Genomic DNA, 14,564 nt, shown 5'->3' on the forward strand with positions numbered 1-14,564 from the left:
ACATCACTGTGTGTATTATTCCTGTAGTGTGACATCACTGTGTATTATCCCTGTACTGTGACATCACTGTGTGTATTACCCCTGTACTGTGACATCACTGTGTGTAGTATCCCTGTACTGTGACATCACTGTGTGTAGTATCCCTGTACTGTGACATCACTGTGTGTATTATCCCTGTACTGCGACATCACAGTGTATATTATCCTTGCACTGTGATCTCACTGCGTGTTTGATCTCTGTACTAAGACATCACTGTGTGTATTATCCCTGTACTGTGACATCACTGTGTGTAGTATCCCTGTACTGTGACATCACTGTGTGTAGTATCCCTGTACTGTGACATCACTGTGTGTATTATCCCTGTACTGTGACATCACTGTGTGTATTATCCCTGTACTGTGACGTCACTGTGTGTATTATCTCTGTACTGTGACATCACTGTGTGTATTATCCCTGTACTGTGATATCACTGTGTGTATTATCCCTGTACTGTGACATCACTGTGTGTATTACCCCTGTACTGTGACATCACTGTGTGTGTTATCCCTGTACTGTGACATCACTGTGTGTATTATCCCTGTACTGTGACATCACTGTGTGTATTATCCCTGTACTGTGATGTCACTGTGTGTATTATCCCTGTACTGTGACATCACTGTATGTATTATCCCTGTACTGTGACATCACTGTGTGTGTATTATCCCTGTACTGTGACGTCACTGTGTGTATTATCCCCATACTGTGACATCACTGTATGTATTATCCCTGTACTGTTACATCACTCTGTGTATTATCCCTGTACTGTGACATCACTGTTTGTATTATCCCTGTACTGTGACATCACTGTGTATTATCCTTGTACTGTGACATCACTGTGTGTATTATTCCTGTAGTGTGACATCACTGTGTATTATCCCTGTACTGTGACAACACTGTGTGTATTATCCCTGTACTGCGACATCACTGTGTGTATTATTCCTGTAGTGTGACATTACTGTGTGTATTATCCCTGTACTGTGACATCACTGTGTGTATTATCTCTGTACAGTGACATCACTCTGTGTATTCTCTCTGTACTGTGACATCACTGTGTGTATTATCCCTGTACTGTGACGTCACTGTGTGTATTATCCCTGTACTCTGACATCACTGTGTGTATTATCCCTGTACTGTGACACCACTGTGTGTATCATCCCTGTACTGTGACATCACTGTGTGTATTATCCCTGTACTGTGACATCACTGTGTGTATTATTCCTGTAGAGTGACATCACTGTGTATTATCCCTGTACTGTGACATCACTGTGTGTATTATCCCTGTACTGTGACATCACTGTGTGTATTATCCCTGTACTGTAACATCACAGTGTATTTTATCCTTGCTATCAGGATTTGGAGGAGAAAACCCAAGAAGTGGACCCTCTGGGTCGCGGCTTCAGAGCCTCCAAGGACGAGCGGACCAGATGGAGCCACCCCCTGTACAGGAAGTGTTTGGAACAGGCCCAAGGAGGATGAAACTGCAACCGCCGGAGCCAAAGGGGTGACTAAGGGCTAGGCCAAAGGAGATGAGAGGAGGAGGTAAAGACAGGACCACCGAGGTGGCAGAGACAGCAGAGACACAGGGCAGACAGGAACGGCAGAGACACAGGACTGGCCGGAGTGGCAGAGACACAGGCCTGGCAGGGACGGCAGTGACACAGGACTGGCAGGAACGGCAGAGAACACAGGGCAGGCAGGAATGGCAAAGAACACAGGGCAGGCAGGAACGGCAAAGAACACAGGGCAGGCAGGAATTGCAGTGACACAGGGCAGGCAGGAACGGCAGAAAACACAGGGCTGACCGGAATGGCAGTGACACAGGGCAGGCAAGAATGGCTGTGACACAGGGCAGGCAGGAACGGCAGAGACACAGGGCTGGCAGGAACGGCAGGAAACATGGAGCTGAAAAGAGTGGCAGAGACAATAAGAATGGAAGAAGGCAGAGTCACAGCGAAGGAAACAGAGCCAGAAGAACCTAAAGAAGCGCCAGCAAGGAAGCCAGCGACACCAATAGATACTAAGGCGTCTTACCTGAGTAGACGCAGGGAAGAAATACCCGATGGGCGCCGCCATATTGGGGCGGAGCCATCGGGTCACGAACTCCAAGAAGCCCCAGCGGTGAAAGGAGCGCATCTGCGCATGCGCGCCCCGCTGAAGCGATGAGTGCCAGTGAACCCGGACGGAGGAGAGTGAAGAGCAGCGTCGGGTGCGCGCCGGCCGGAGAGGTAAGTATTAGGCGGCGTGACACTTGCACTGTGATCTCACTGCATGTATGATCTCTGTACTAAGACATCACTGTGCGTATTATCCCTGTACTGTGACATCACTGTGTGTATTATCCCTGTACTGTGACATCACTGTGTGTATTATTCAATGTGGCACCCCAGGAGTTCGGGTACTACAGTAGTGCTGCCATCCTGTCGGGGAGGGTAGTGCTATGTCTGGAGACAAGTGAGATTCCCTTTGGCAGGTTATCACACACACAACTCCTTCCAAATCCAGGCCAGGAGGGGGAGATCAAAACCCTGTTTTAGGGCAGCTTCCCTGGATAAAGATCCTGCTTTGGAAGAGGAGCTAGACAGTTGGTACCAGGAGACCAGTCAGTTGAGTTGGTACAGGCAGTCTGTGAGCGAGTACAGACAGTCTGTGAGCGAGGACAAACAGGAAGGGAGCAGAGAGGAGATACAGGACTCAAGGAGGCTGCGAGTAGGCCTCCAAGGAGTCAGTGCGCAGAAACCTGGTACCGGGAGCCCGAGGCTTTTGTGGAATTTCTATGACACAGAGCAGAACTGGAGGGCATAGAATTACACCGACATTGCCCATTTGCACCTGTGGTACAGCAGCACCCTGGAACCTGGAGTCACCGTGCTGAGACCCCCAGAAGGGATGGCTCAAGCTGCCTACCATACAGGTACCTGTCCCAGGACAGGGGAAACAACTAGGACCTTCTTTGGAGCACTTAGTGGCAGCAGGGACCTCAGACACAGCAAGCGCAGAGTGGAAGGCCCCCAACCTGACCTGCTAAGGGGATTCCACCTGTTTCTGGACTGCCTGGACTCCTAATGTACCTGTTGCCGGTGCCCTGGACTGTGGCCTACCATCTGCAGTAAACCAGGTAAAGACTTACAGCTTGCTTCCTCCATTTATTCATCGGCACATACCATCATCTTGGCAACACACCATAGGACCCCTGGGGACCCCGCTTCACTTGTGGGAAGTGTAACACCTGTGCTGCCACAACATCCTCAGGGGACCCCTTCAATGCAGAGTGGGTCCCACTACTGACTGAACACCACAGGTGGTGTAACGACAGACTCATAAACATTTTCCCCTTTAAAGACCGCTCCCCTTTAACGTTGATCCCCAGGGCCACAGACCAGGTTTCAGCAACCGTGACATCCACCTTGAGACCGGACCCAGTACCGAGTACCTCACTGCTCTGGCTGGGCGACTCAACTTTGGCGTCACGAACAGGATTTCATGCCCTGGCATCGCCAGGTGCTGTGTGCCAGAGATTGTGACAGTTTGTTTGAAAACCGCCATTGCCGCGCCGCGTGGAGACGTACCTTCGTGGGCGGAGCTGGCCGAAAAGAGCGCGAAGCAGGAGAAACGGGTGCCGCGCTGCCAGAGGAACACCGGAAGTGAAGACGCTGTACAGAGAAGCCAGAAGAGAGGGCACCGCAAAGTGCTGGACGGAGCACCGTAGGAACTGCTGCAGACTCCGGAGAGAAGACCCCGGCTTTTACCAGGTTAGCAAGGGGGAAGAGCCAGGTCTGATTCGGGAGGATTGGCGGCGGTCGCAGCTGCAGACCCCATAGTACCCCCAGGTCCCGCAGCGGACGCACCCGCAGGCCCAGTGATGCCCCCAGGCCCCGCGGTGGACGCAGCCACAGGCACTATACAGCTACCAGGCCCTGCAATGCCCTCAGCTCCAACAAGCCGGCCGTACCCCACCGCAGCTACAACGCCCATCATGCCTCTCTCCATGCCGTATATACCTGGAGCGGCTTGGCTTCCACAGTATTCCGGAGAGTCCCATACATTAAATGACTTTAAGGAAAGGCTCTGCAGCCTATTTGAAGTTTATCCTCTGACAGAGCATCAGAAAATTAACATCTTAACTGGCCAACTGATTGGTGCAGCCCTAAGAGAGGTAAGATCCTGGTCAGATGTGGAAAAAAGGACTGTGCAGCAGATCTTTGCTAAACTCAAAGTCACCTTTGACACCCGCACCGCTGCAGAAATAAAAATGAAGTTCTTCGGGTGTAGGCAGAGAACACAAGACAGCATACGGGACTATGCCCTTAATTTGCAAGAGGCACTCCGGGCCGTCAAACAGGTTTACCCTAGCAGCATACAGGGTGGAGATAGACTCTTAAAAGAGCAGTTCATTGAGGGACTCCTGTCCAGCACTCACAGGACTCCGCTACGCATCCTGGCCTTGCAAAACCCTTTCCTGGACTTTGCACAATTTAAGGACAGAGCCATCCGGGTGCTGGACAGTGCCCCCTAAGCGTCCAGCCCTTATGTACCACCAGGAGGTGGCATCATATCCACAGGTCCCTGTTGAGGCCAATGTGCAGGTCCTAGATGATTCTTCCACAGGACTACACCTCCAGGTGCAAGAGCTGACCAAAAGTGTTGCTGCATTAGCCCGGACCATACAGTCTCTATAGAAATCCCCTCAGAAGATCAAGCTGGCTTCCAGACCGGAGGACATCCCCTGGCGACGACAGAAGAGGATCCCGCCAACCAGAGGGAGAGACGAATTCCACTATCACCAGGATGGATGACCCATCTGCCGCTGCTGCAACCAGGCAGGACACCTTGCAAGGTACTAACATTTAAACGATTGACCCCTGGGGCAGAGGGCCGACCCCCAGGAATAGGACGACCAGGCCCACACAACTGGCGAGCCAAGTACGTCGGAGGATGACCAGTTCTCCCCATTGTGATCGACGGCATCCAGATGAATGCTTTGTTGGACACCCGTTCAGGTTACAACTATGCCTTACATCCTTTATAAACGTTATTGGGCTGACACAGACATTACCCGTGGTCCAGATTGTGATCTAGCAATAGTAGCCAGTAATCGACAGCCTTTGCCACAGGTGGGATACAAGGAGGTCACCATTGGAGTGGGGCGGGTGGAATTAAAGGCCAAAGGAATGGTGATTGTTGATATTGACTGACGTGAATGTAACCCCATGATGACCATTGGTACTAATGTTATTGAAAATTATCTTGCCAAGGTTATTGTCTTATTACAACAGGTGGCTGAAACTGCTGGTTCCAGCGAGCAGAGAGTCCTGCAAAAAGAAATCAGAGCCCTGGTGCAGAGACAGCAGGTAGAACTGTCTGTGTAATGATTATAAGGGATAACTCAGGAGACTCTTTGCATGGAACAAGACAACTACAGGACACAGTTTTATAAGTGGTAAAGTCTATATTATCACACGGTGATTCAAACAGGTGCAGAGAGAAACTCAAGTGTTGTGAATTTATCTTTTTGGCTCCCTCTAGTGGTTACTAGTGATTTGACTCTGGGAATGTCTGCCATCCCTTGTATGCTCACCTGGGTCGTTAGGTCAGGGGTGTTGCTATATAAGCTCCCTGGACCTTCAGTTCAATGCCTGGCAACGTTGTAATCAGAGCTAATCTGTTGTGCTCTTGGCTACTGATCCTGGTTCCTGCTAAATCAAGCTAAGTCTGCTTTCTTGCTTTTTGCTATTTGTTTTTGTTTGCATTTTTGTCCAGCTTGTACTTAATCTGTATCCTAACCTTGCTGGATTTTTGTACGTCGCAGACTTACTTGTTCCTCTGAGACCCTCGCCATTGGGGTCATAACACTCAAGTCCACAACACTTGGAGTAAATATTAAACGCAGCTTAGCAGTCTATAGGAAACTTCAGAGGAAAATGCAATCACACAAAAAAAGTCTATGAAGCACAATTATTCTTGAGGATACTTGACACGAATAAGTCCTTGGTAGTCCAAACACAGATAGATATGCTTATAAGGCAGTTCAAATAATATCTTAGCACAACCAGGGAGGCCTGGGTAAAAGTCTCAGGTTTAAGCAGAGCAGCAACAGCTTACATGTCCAGCAAATGCAGATGGAAACAAACACAAGCAGCCAGATGGAGGATTACTGGAAACCGATGTATGCAGCAGAAACTCAGAGCTGAGTAGTAGGATCTCCACGCAGGTGCAGGTGCAAAGCCAGGGAGTCATGAGGAGCTGGATGCAAGGCAGAATACTCTAGCACAGACTAAAGGCTGGGGTGGAGTTATATAGCAGGAAGACACAGTGCACATGAGACCAAAGACGCCATCTTGGAAAAGGGCAGTAATGCACAAAAGGTAATCAAAATGGAATCAATAATTTCCTCCACCACAAATTGTTCTTGCCCATCAATCACCACAGGCTGTGGAGGTGGCACAACACGTCCCTGGAAGCTATTAGGAGATACAGGCTTTAGTAAAGATACATGAAATACTGGGTGTATCTTCATAGTCCTAGGGAGCTTCAGACGGCAGGCCACAGAGCTCACAATACCGTTGATCTTGAAAGGGCCAATGAATTTCTGTCCAAGTTTTTGTGATGGAACGTTTAACTTCAGATTCTTAGTTGATAACCACACGGAATCTCCTACCTTGAACATGGGTGCAGGTTTACGGAATCTATCAGCCGATCTCTTATAACGTTCTTGAGCCGTGGTCAGGGATTCCTTCAGAACCTCCAGATTTTGCCTCATCGCAGTCAGCCTTTCCTTAACTGCTGGAACCGGAGAATTAATCGGAGACCTAGGTAAGATACATGGATGATAACCCAGATTGGCAAAGAAAGGAGTGAACTTAGTGGAGGCGCTCTGAGAATTGTTGTATGAAAATTCGGCTAACGGCAGTAATTCCAACCAATCATCTTGGAGATGGCTAACATACAGTTATATGAAAAAGTTTGGGCACCCCTATTAATCTTAAGCTTAATGTTTTATAAAAATTGATTTTTTGCAACAGCTATTTCAGTTTCATATATCTAATAACTTGGAAACAGTAATGTTTCTGCCATGAAATGAGGTTTATTGTACTAACAGAAAATGTGCAATCTGCATTCAAACAAAATTTGACAGGTGCATAAGTATGGGCACCCTTATCATTTTCTTGTTTTAAATACTCCTACCTACTTTTTACTGACTTACTAAAGCACTTTTTTTTTGTTTTGTAACCTCATTGAGCTTTGAACGTCATAGGCAGGTGTATGCAATCATGAGAAAAGCTACTTAAAGTGGCCACTTGCAAGTTGTTCTCCTGTTTGAATCTCCTCTGAAGAGTGACATCATGGGCTCCTCAAAACAACTGTCAAATGATCTGAAAACAAAGATTATTCAACATAGTTGTTCAGGGGAAGGATACAAAAAGCTGTCTCAGAGATTTAACCTGTCAATTTCCTCTGTGAGGAACATAGTAAGGAAATGGAAGAACACAGGTACAGTTCTTGTTAAGGCCAGAAGTGGCAGGCCAAGAAAAACATCAGAAAGGCAGAGAAGAAGAATGGTGAGATCAGTCAAGGACAATCCTCAGACCACCTCCAGAGAGCTGCAGCATCAACTTGCTGCAGATGGTGTCACTGTGCATCGGTCAACTATACAACGCACTTTGCACAAGGAGAAGCTGTATGGGAGAGTGATGCAAAAGAAGCCGTTTCTGCAAGCACGCCACAAACGGAGTCGGCTGAGGTATGCAAAAGCACATTTGGAGAAGCCAATTTCTTTTTGGAAGAAGGTCCTGTGGACTGATGAAACCAAGATTGAGTTATTTGGTCATACAAAAAGGCGCTATGCATGGCGGCCAAAAAACACAGCATTCCAAGAAAAACACTTGCTACCCACAGTAAAATTTGGTGGAGGTTCCATCATGCTTTGGGGCTGTGTGGCCAATGCCGGCACCGGGAATCTTGTTAAAGTTGAGGGATGCATGGATTCCTCTCAGTATCAGCAGATTCATGACAATAATGTTCATGAATCAGTGACAAAGTTGAAGTTACGCAGGGGATGGATCTTTCAGCAAGACAATGATCCAAAACACCGCTCCAAATCTACTCAGGCATTCATGCAGAGGAACAATTACACTGTTCTGGAATGGCCATCCCAGTCCCCAGACCTGAATATCATTGAACATCTGTGGGATCATTTGAAGAGGGCTGTCCATGATCGGCGACCATCAAACTTAACTAAACTGGAATTGTTTTGTAAAGAGGAATGGTCAAAAATACCTTCATCCAGGATCCAGGAACTCATTAAAAGCTACAGGAAGCGACTAGAGGCTGTTATTTTTGCAAAAGGAGGATCTACTAAATATTAATGTCACTTTTCTGGTGAGGTGCCCATACTTATGCACCTGTCAAATTTTGTTTGAATGATTGCACATTTTCTGTTAGTACAATAATCCTCATTTCAAGGTAGAAACATTACTGTGTCCAACACTTATTAGATATATGAAACTGAAATAGCTGTTGCAAAAAAAACAATTTTTTATAAAACATTAAGCTTAACCCCTTTCTGACATCTGACGTACTATCCCGTCGAGGTGGGGTGGGCCCGTATGACCACTGACGGGATAGTACGTCATACGCGATCGGCCGCGCTCATGGGGGGAGCGCGGCCGATCGCGGCTGGGTGTCAGCTGCATATCTCAGCTGACATCCGGCACTATGTGCCTGGAGCAGTCACGGACCGCCCCCGGCACATTAACCCCCGGCACACCGGCGGTATAGGGAAGCATCGCGCAGGGAGGGGGCTCCCTGCGGGCTTCCCTGAGACCCCCGCAGCAACGCGATGTGATCGCGTTGCTCCGAGGGTCTCCTACCTCCCTCCTCGCCGCAGGTCCCGGATCCAAGATGGCCACGGAATCCGGGTCCTGCAGGGAGGGAGGTGGCTTACCGAGTGCCTGCTCAGAGCAGGCGCTGGTAAGCCTGCAGCCCTGCACAGCAGATCGCCGATCTGACAGAGTGCTGTGCACACTGTCAGATCACCGATCTGTAATGTCCCCCCCTGGGACAAAGTAAAAAAGTTTAAAAATTTTTTTTCCACATGTGTAAAAAAATAAATAAAAAATAAATTCCTAAATAAAGAAAAAAAAATATATTATTCCCATAAATACATTTCTTTATCTAAATAAAAAAAAAAAAAAACAATAAAAGTACGCATATTTAGTATCGCCGCGTCCGTAACGACCCAACCTATAAAACTGTCCCACTAGTTAACCCCTCTCAGTAAACACCGTGAGAAAAAAAAACGAGGCAAACAACAACGCTTTATTACCATACCGCCGAACAAAAAGTGGAATAACACGCGATCAAAAAGACAGATATAAATAACCATGGTACCGCTGAAAACGTCATCTTGTCCCGCAAAAAACGAGCCACCATACAGCATCATCAGCAAAAAAATAAAAAAGTTATAGTCCTGAGAATAAAGCGATACCAAAATAATTATTTTTTCTATAAATAGCTTTTATCGTATAAAAGCGCCAAAACATAAAAAAATGATATAAATGAGGTATCGCTGTAATCGTACTGACCCGAAGAATAAAACTGCTTTATCAATTTTACCAAACGCGGAATGGTATAAACGCCTCCCCCAAAAGAAATTCATGAATAGCTGTTTTTTGATCATTCTGCCTCACAAAAATCGGAATAAAAAGCGATCAAAAAATGTCATGTGCCCGAAAATGTTACCAAGAAAAACGTCAACTTGTCCCGCAAAAAACAAGACCTCACATGACTCTGTGGACTCAAATATGGAAAAATTATAGCTTTCAAAATGTGGTAACGCAAAAAATATTTTTTGCAATAAAAAGCGTCTTTCAGTGTGTGACGGCTGCCAATCATAAAAATCCGCTAAATAACCCGCTATAAAAGTAAATCAAACCCCCCTTCATCACCCCCTTAGTTAGGGAAAAATAAAAAAATAAAAATAATGTATTTATTTCCATTTTCCCATTAGGGTTAGGGCTAGGGTTAGGGTTAGGGCTAGGGTTAGGGCTAGGGTTAGGGTTAGGGCTAGGGTTATTGCTAGGGTTAGGGTTAGGGCTAGGGTTAGGGCTAGGGTTATTGCTAGGGTTAGGGCTAGGGTTATTGCTAGGGTTAGGGCTAGGGCTAGGGTTAGGGCTAGGGTTATTGCTAGGGTTAGGGCTAGGGTTAGGGCTAGGGTTAGGGCTAGGGTTAAGGCTACAGTTAGGGTTGGGGCTAAAGTTAGAGTTAGGATTACATTTACGGTTGGGAATAGGGTTGGGATTAGGGTTAAGGGTGTGTCAGGGTTAGGGGTGTGGTTAGGGTTACCGTTTGGATTAGGGTAAGGTGTGTGTTTGGATTAGGGTTTCAGTTATAATTGGGGGGTTTCCACTGTTTAGGCACATCAGGGGCTCTCCAAACGGGACATGGCATCCGATCTCCATTCCAGACAATTCTGCGTTGAAAAAGTAAAACAGTGCTTCTTCCCTTCAGAGCTCTCCCGTGTACCCAAACAGGGGTTTACCCCAACATATGGGGTATCGGCGTACTCAGGACAAATTGGACAACATCTTTTGGGGTGCAATTTCTCCTGTTACCCTTGGGAAAATACAAAACTGGGGGCTAAAAAATAAGTTTTGTGGGAAAAAAAGGATTTTTTATTTTCACGGCTCTGCGTTATAAACTGTAGTGAAACACTTGGGGGTTCAAAGTTCTCACAACACATCTAGATAAGTTCCTTGGGAGGTCTAGTTTCCAATTTGGGGTCACTTGTGGGGGGTTTCTACTGTTTGGGTACATCAGGGGCTCTGCAAATGCAACGTGACGCCTGCAGACCAATCCATTTAAGTCTGCATTCCAAATGGCGCTCCTTCCCTTCCGAGCTCTGTCATGCGCCCAAACAGTGCTTCCCCCCCACATATGGGGTATCAGCGTACTCAGGACAAATTGGACAACAACTTCGGTGGTCCAATTTATTATGTTACCCTTGTAAAAATACAAAGCTGGGGGCTAAAAAATCATTTCTGTGAAAAAAAAGAGGAATTTTTATTTTCACGGCTCTGCGTTATAAACTGTAGTGAAACACTTGGGGGTTCAAAGTTCTCACAACACATCTAGATAAGTTCCTTGGGAGGTCTAGTTTCCAATTTGGGGTCACTTGTGGGGGGTTTCTACTGTTTGGGTACATCAGGGGCTCTGCAAATGCAACGTGACGCCTGCAGACCAATCCATTTAAGTCTGCATTCCAAATGGCGCTCCTTCCCTTCCGAGCTCTGTCATGTGCCCAAACAGTGGTTCCCCCCCACATATGGGGTATCAGCGTACTCAGAACAAATTGGACAACAACTTTTGGGGTCCAATTTATTATGCTACCCTTGTAAAAATACAAAGCTGGGGGCTAAAACATCATTTCTGTGAAAAAAAAGAGGAATTTTTATTTTCACGGCTCTGCGTTATAAACTGTAGTGAAACACTTGGGGGTTCAAAGCTCTCAAAACACATCTAGATAAGTTTCTTAGGGGGTCTACTTTCCAAAATGGTGTCACTTGTGGGGGGGTTTAATGTTTAGGCACATCAGGGGCTCTCCAAACACAACATGGCGTCCCATCTTAATTCCAGTCAATTTTGCATTGAAAAGTAAAATAGCGCTCCTTCCCTTCCGAGCTCTGCTATGCGCCCAAACAGTGGTTTACCCCCACATATGGGGTATCGTCATACTCAGGACAAATTGCACAACAATTTTTGTGGTCTAATTTCTTTTCTTACCCTTGGGAAAATAAAAAAATGGGGGCGAAAAGATCATTTTTGTGAACAAATATGATTTTTTATTTTTACGGCTCTGCATTATAAACTTCTGTGAAGCACTTGTTGGGTCAAAGTGCTCACCACACATCTAGATAAGTTCCTTAGGGGTCTACTTTCCAAAGTGGTGTCAGTTGTGGGGGGTTTTAATGTTTATGCACATCAGGGGCTCTCCAAACGCAACATGGCGTCCCATGTCAATTCCAGTCAATTTTGCATTGAAAAGTCAAATGGCACTCCTTTCCTTCCGAGCTCTGCCATGCGCCCAAACAGTGGTTTACCCCCACATATGGGGTATTAGCGTACTCAGGACAAATTGTACAACAACTTTTGGGGTCCATTTTCTCCTGTTACCCTTGGTAAAATAAAACAAATTGGAGCTGAAATAAATTTTGTGTAAATAAAAATGAACATTTAACTTTTTTTCAAACATTCCAAAAATTCCTGTGAAACACCTGAAGGGTTAATAAATTTCTTGAATGTGGTTTTGAGCACCTTGAGGGGTGCAGTTTTTAGAATGGTGTCACACTTGGGTATTTTCTGTCATATAGACCCCTCAAAATGACTTCAAATGAGATGTGGTCCCTGAAAAAAAATGGTGTTGTAAAAATGAGAAATTGCTGGTCAATTTTTAACCCTTATAACTCAATAACAAAAAAAAAATTTGGTTCCAAAATTGTGCTGATGTAAAGTAGACATGTGGGAAATGTTACTTATTAAGTATTTTGCGTGACATATGTCTGTGATTTAAGGGCATAAAAATTCAAAGTTGGAAAATTGCGAAATTTTCAAAATTTTTGCAAAATATCCGTTTTTTTCACAAATAAACGCAAGTTATATCGAAGAAATTTTACCACTATCATGAAGTACAATATGTCACGAGAAAACAATGTCAGAATCGCCAAGATCCGTTGAAGCGTTCCAGAGTTATAACCTCATAAAGGGACAGTGGTCAGAATTGTAAAAATTGGCCTGGTCATTAACGTGCAAACCACCCTTGGGGGTGAAGGGGTTAAGATTAATAGGGGTGCCCAGACTTTTTCATATAACTGTAGCATCTTAGATAAAACGGTCAGCATGCACATCAAAATATAGCATACATTGATTCACAAAGCCATGAAATTTGTCGCGATCATCATTAAATCTGAATGGGGGCAACTTAGGTGGGCTAGCTGGTGGCGGTTGCCCAGATGGTAAAGTCGCTTTTGCAGCCATTTGCGTGCTTATGTCCTGAAAAGCCCGTCCATACTGGGACTTTATGCCAGCAAGTTTGTTTTCCTGGGCTGCCATGCGGGTGCTTAAGTCCTGCAAAGTTTGTCCAAACACTTGTTGATTGTGTTCAAAGCTTCCAAACTTCTTTTGCAGACCTTCCACATCTTTCTGCAGTGATCTAATTATGGAAAACACCTGCTCTAGTCTGCTTTCTGCAGTCATTGTTCCAGCAGTCTCCTCTTTTGAGGCTAGAGTATCCTGTAATGATTATAAGGGATAACTCAGGAGACTCTTTGCATGGAACAAGACAACTACAGGACACAGTTTTATAAGTGGTAAAGTCTATATTATCACATGGTGATTCAAACAGGTGCAGAGAGAAACTCAAGTCCACAACACTTGGAGTAAATATTAAACGCAGCTTAGCAGTCTATAGGAAACTTCAGAGGAAAATGCAATCACACAAAAAAAGTCTATGAAGCACAATTATTCTTGAGGATACTTGACACGAATAAGTCCTTGGTAGTCCAAACACAGATAGATATGCTTATAAGGCAGTTCAAATAATATCTTAGCACAACCAAGGAGGCCTGGGTAAAAGTCTCAGGTTTAAGCAGAGCAGCAACAGCTTACATGTCCAGCAAATGCAGATGGAAACAAACACAAGCAGCCAGATGGAGGATTACTGGAAACCGATGTATGCAGCAGAAACTCAGAGCTGAGTAGCAGGATCTCCACACAGGTTCGCAGGAGCAGGTGCAGGTGCAAAGCCAGGGAGTCATGAGGAGCTGGATGCAAGGCAGAATACTCTAGCACAGACTAAAGGCTGGGGTGGAGTTATATAGCAGGAAGACACAGTGCACATGAGACCAAAGACGCCATCTTGGAAAAGGGCAGTAATGCACAAAAGGTAATCAAAATGTTCAGAGTCCTGACAGTCTGGTGGAGAAATTGGCAGAGTCACAGTGAGTGATCCAATCCCCATTGCAATACCCCCCAGGAGTGAAATGTTAATATGGTGTCGGGCAGCAATAGGTATCAGAGGTAAAGACTACCAGGCCCTGGTAGAACCTGTGTATTTAGATAGTAGGCCCACAATCCTGACAGCCAGAGGGGTGTTGAAGTCCGCAAGGGGAGGGTACCAGTACGTGTCCTTAACTGTGGAGACAAAGAGGTCCACCTAACCAGATATGCCACACTTGCCAAACTATTTACTGTTGATAATAATGTGATTCAGGCAACAGAACCCTTGGTCTCGTCCAACCAGGCGGAGGACAATGGCTCTGCAGGACAAATGGAAGTTTGGTGTCAGAAATTACACGTGGGCACTGACTCTACACCTTCAAACCAGAAACAAGGGGCTTACCTTGTGGTCCATGAGTATGAACAGGTATTCAGTAAACACCCACTAGATTTTGGGCAGGTAAAAGGGGTACATCATCATATCCCCACAGGAAGTCATCCACCCATTAAGGAGAGGTACCGGCCTGTACCTCCAG

At 45.9% G+C, this 14,564-nt stretch overlaps 1 protein-coding gene across 1 annotated transcript in view; it reads left to right on the plus strand.

Moving 5' to 3' along the window:
* The first annotated feature begins 1,550 nt into the window (after nt 1-1,550).
* Nucleotides 1,551-14,564, plus strand: part of EGFL8 (EGF like domain multiple 8) — a 38,903-nt gene continuing 25,889 nt past the window's right edge. The window contains exon 1 of the mRNA XM_077286116.1: nt 1,551-1,578. Within this exon, the coding sequence (XP_077142231.1) occupies nt 1,566-1,578 (13 nt within the window). The 5' untranslated portion in view covers nt 1,551-1,565. The remainder of the gene's footprint in view (nt 1,579-14,564) is intronic.

The sequence above is a fragment of the Ranitomeya variabilis genome, chromosome 2 (assembly GCF_051348905.1).
Source record: "Ranitomeya variabilis isolate aRanVar5 chromosome 2, aRanVar5.hap1, whole genome shotgun sequence".
NCBI classification, from domain to species: domain Eukaryota; kingdom Metazoa; phylum Chordata; class Amphibia; order Anura; family Dendrobatidae; genus Ranitomeya; species Ranitomeya variabilis.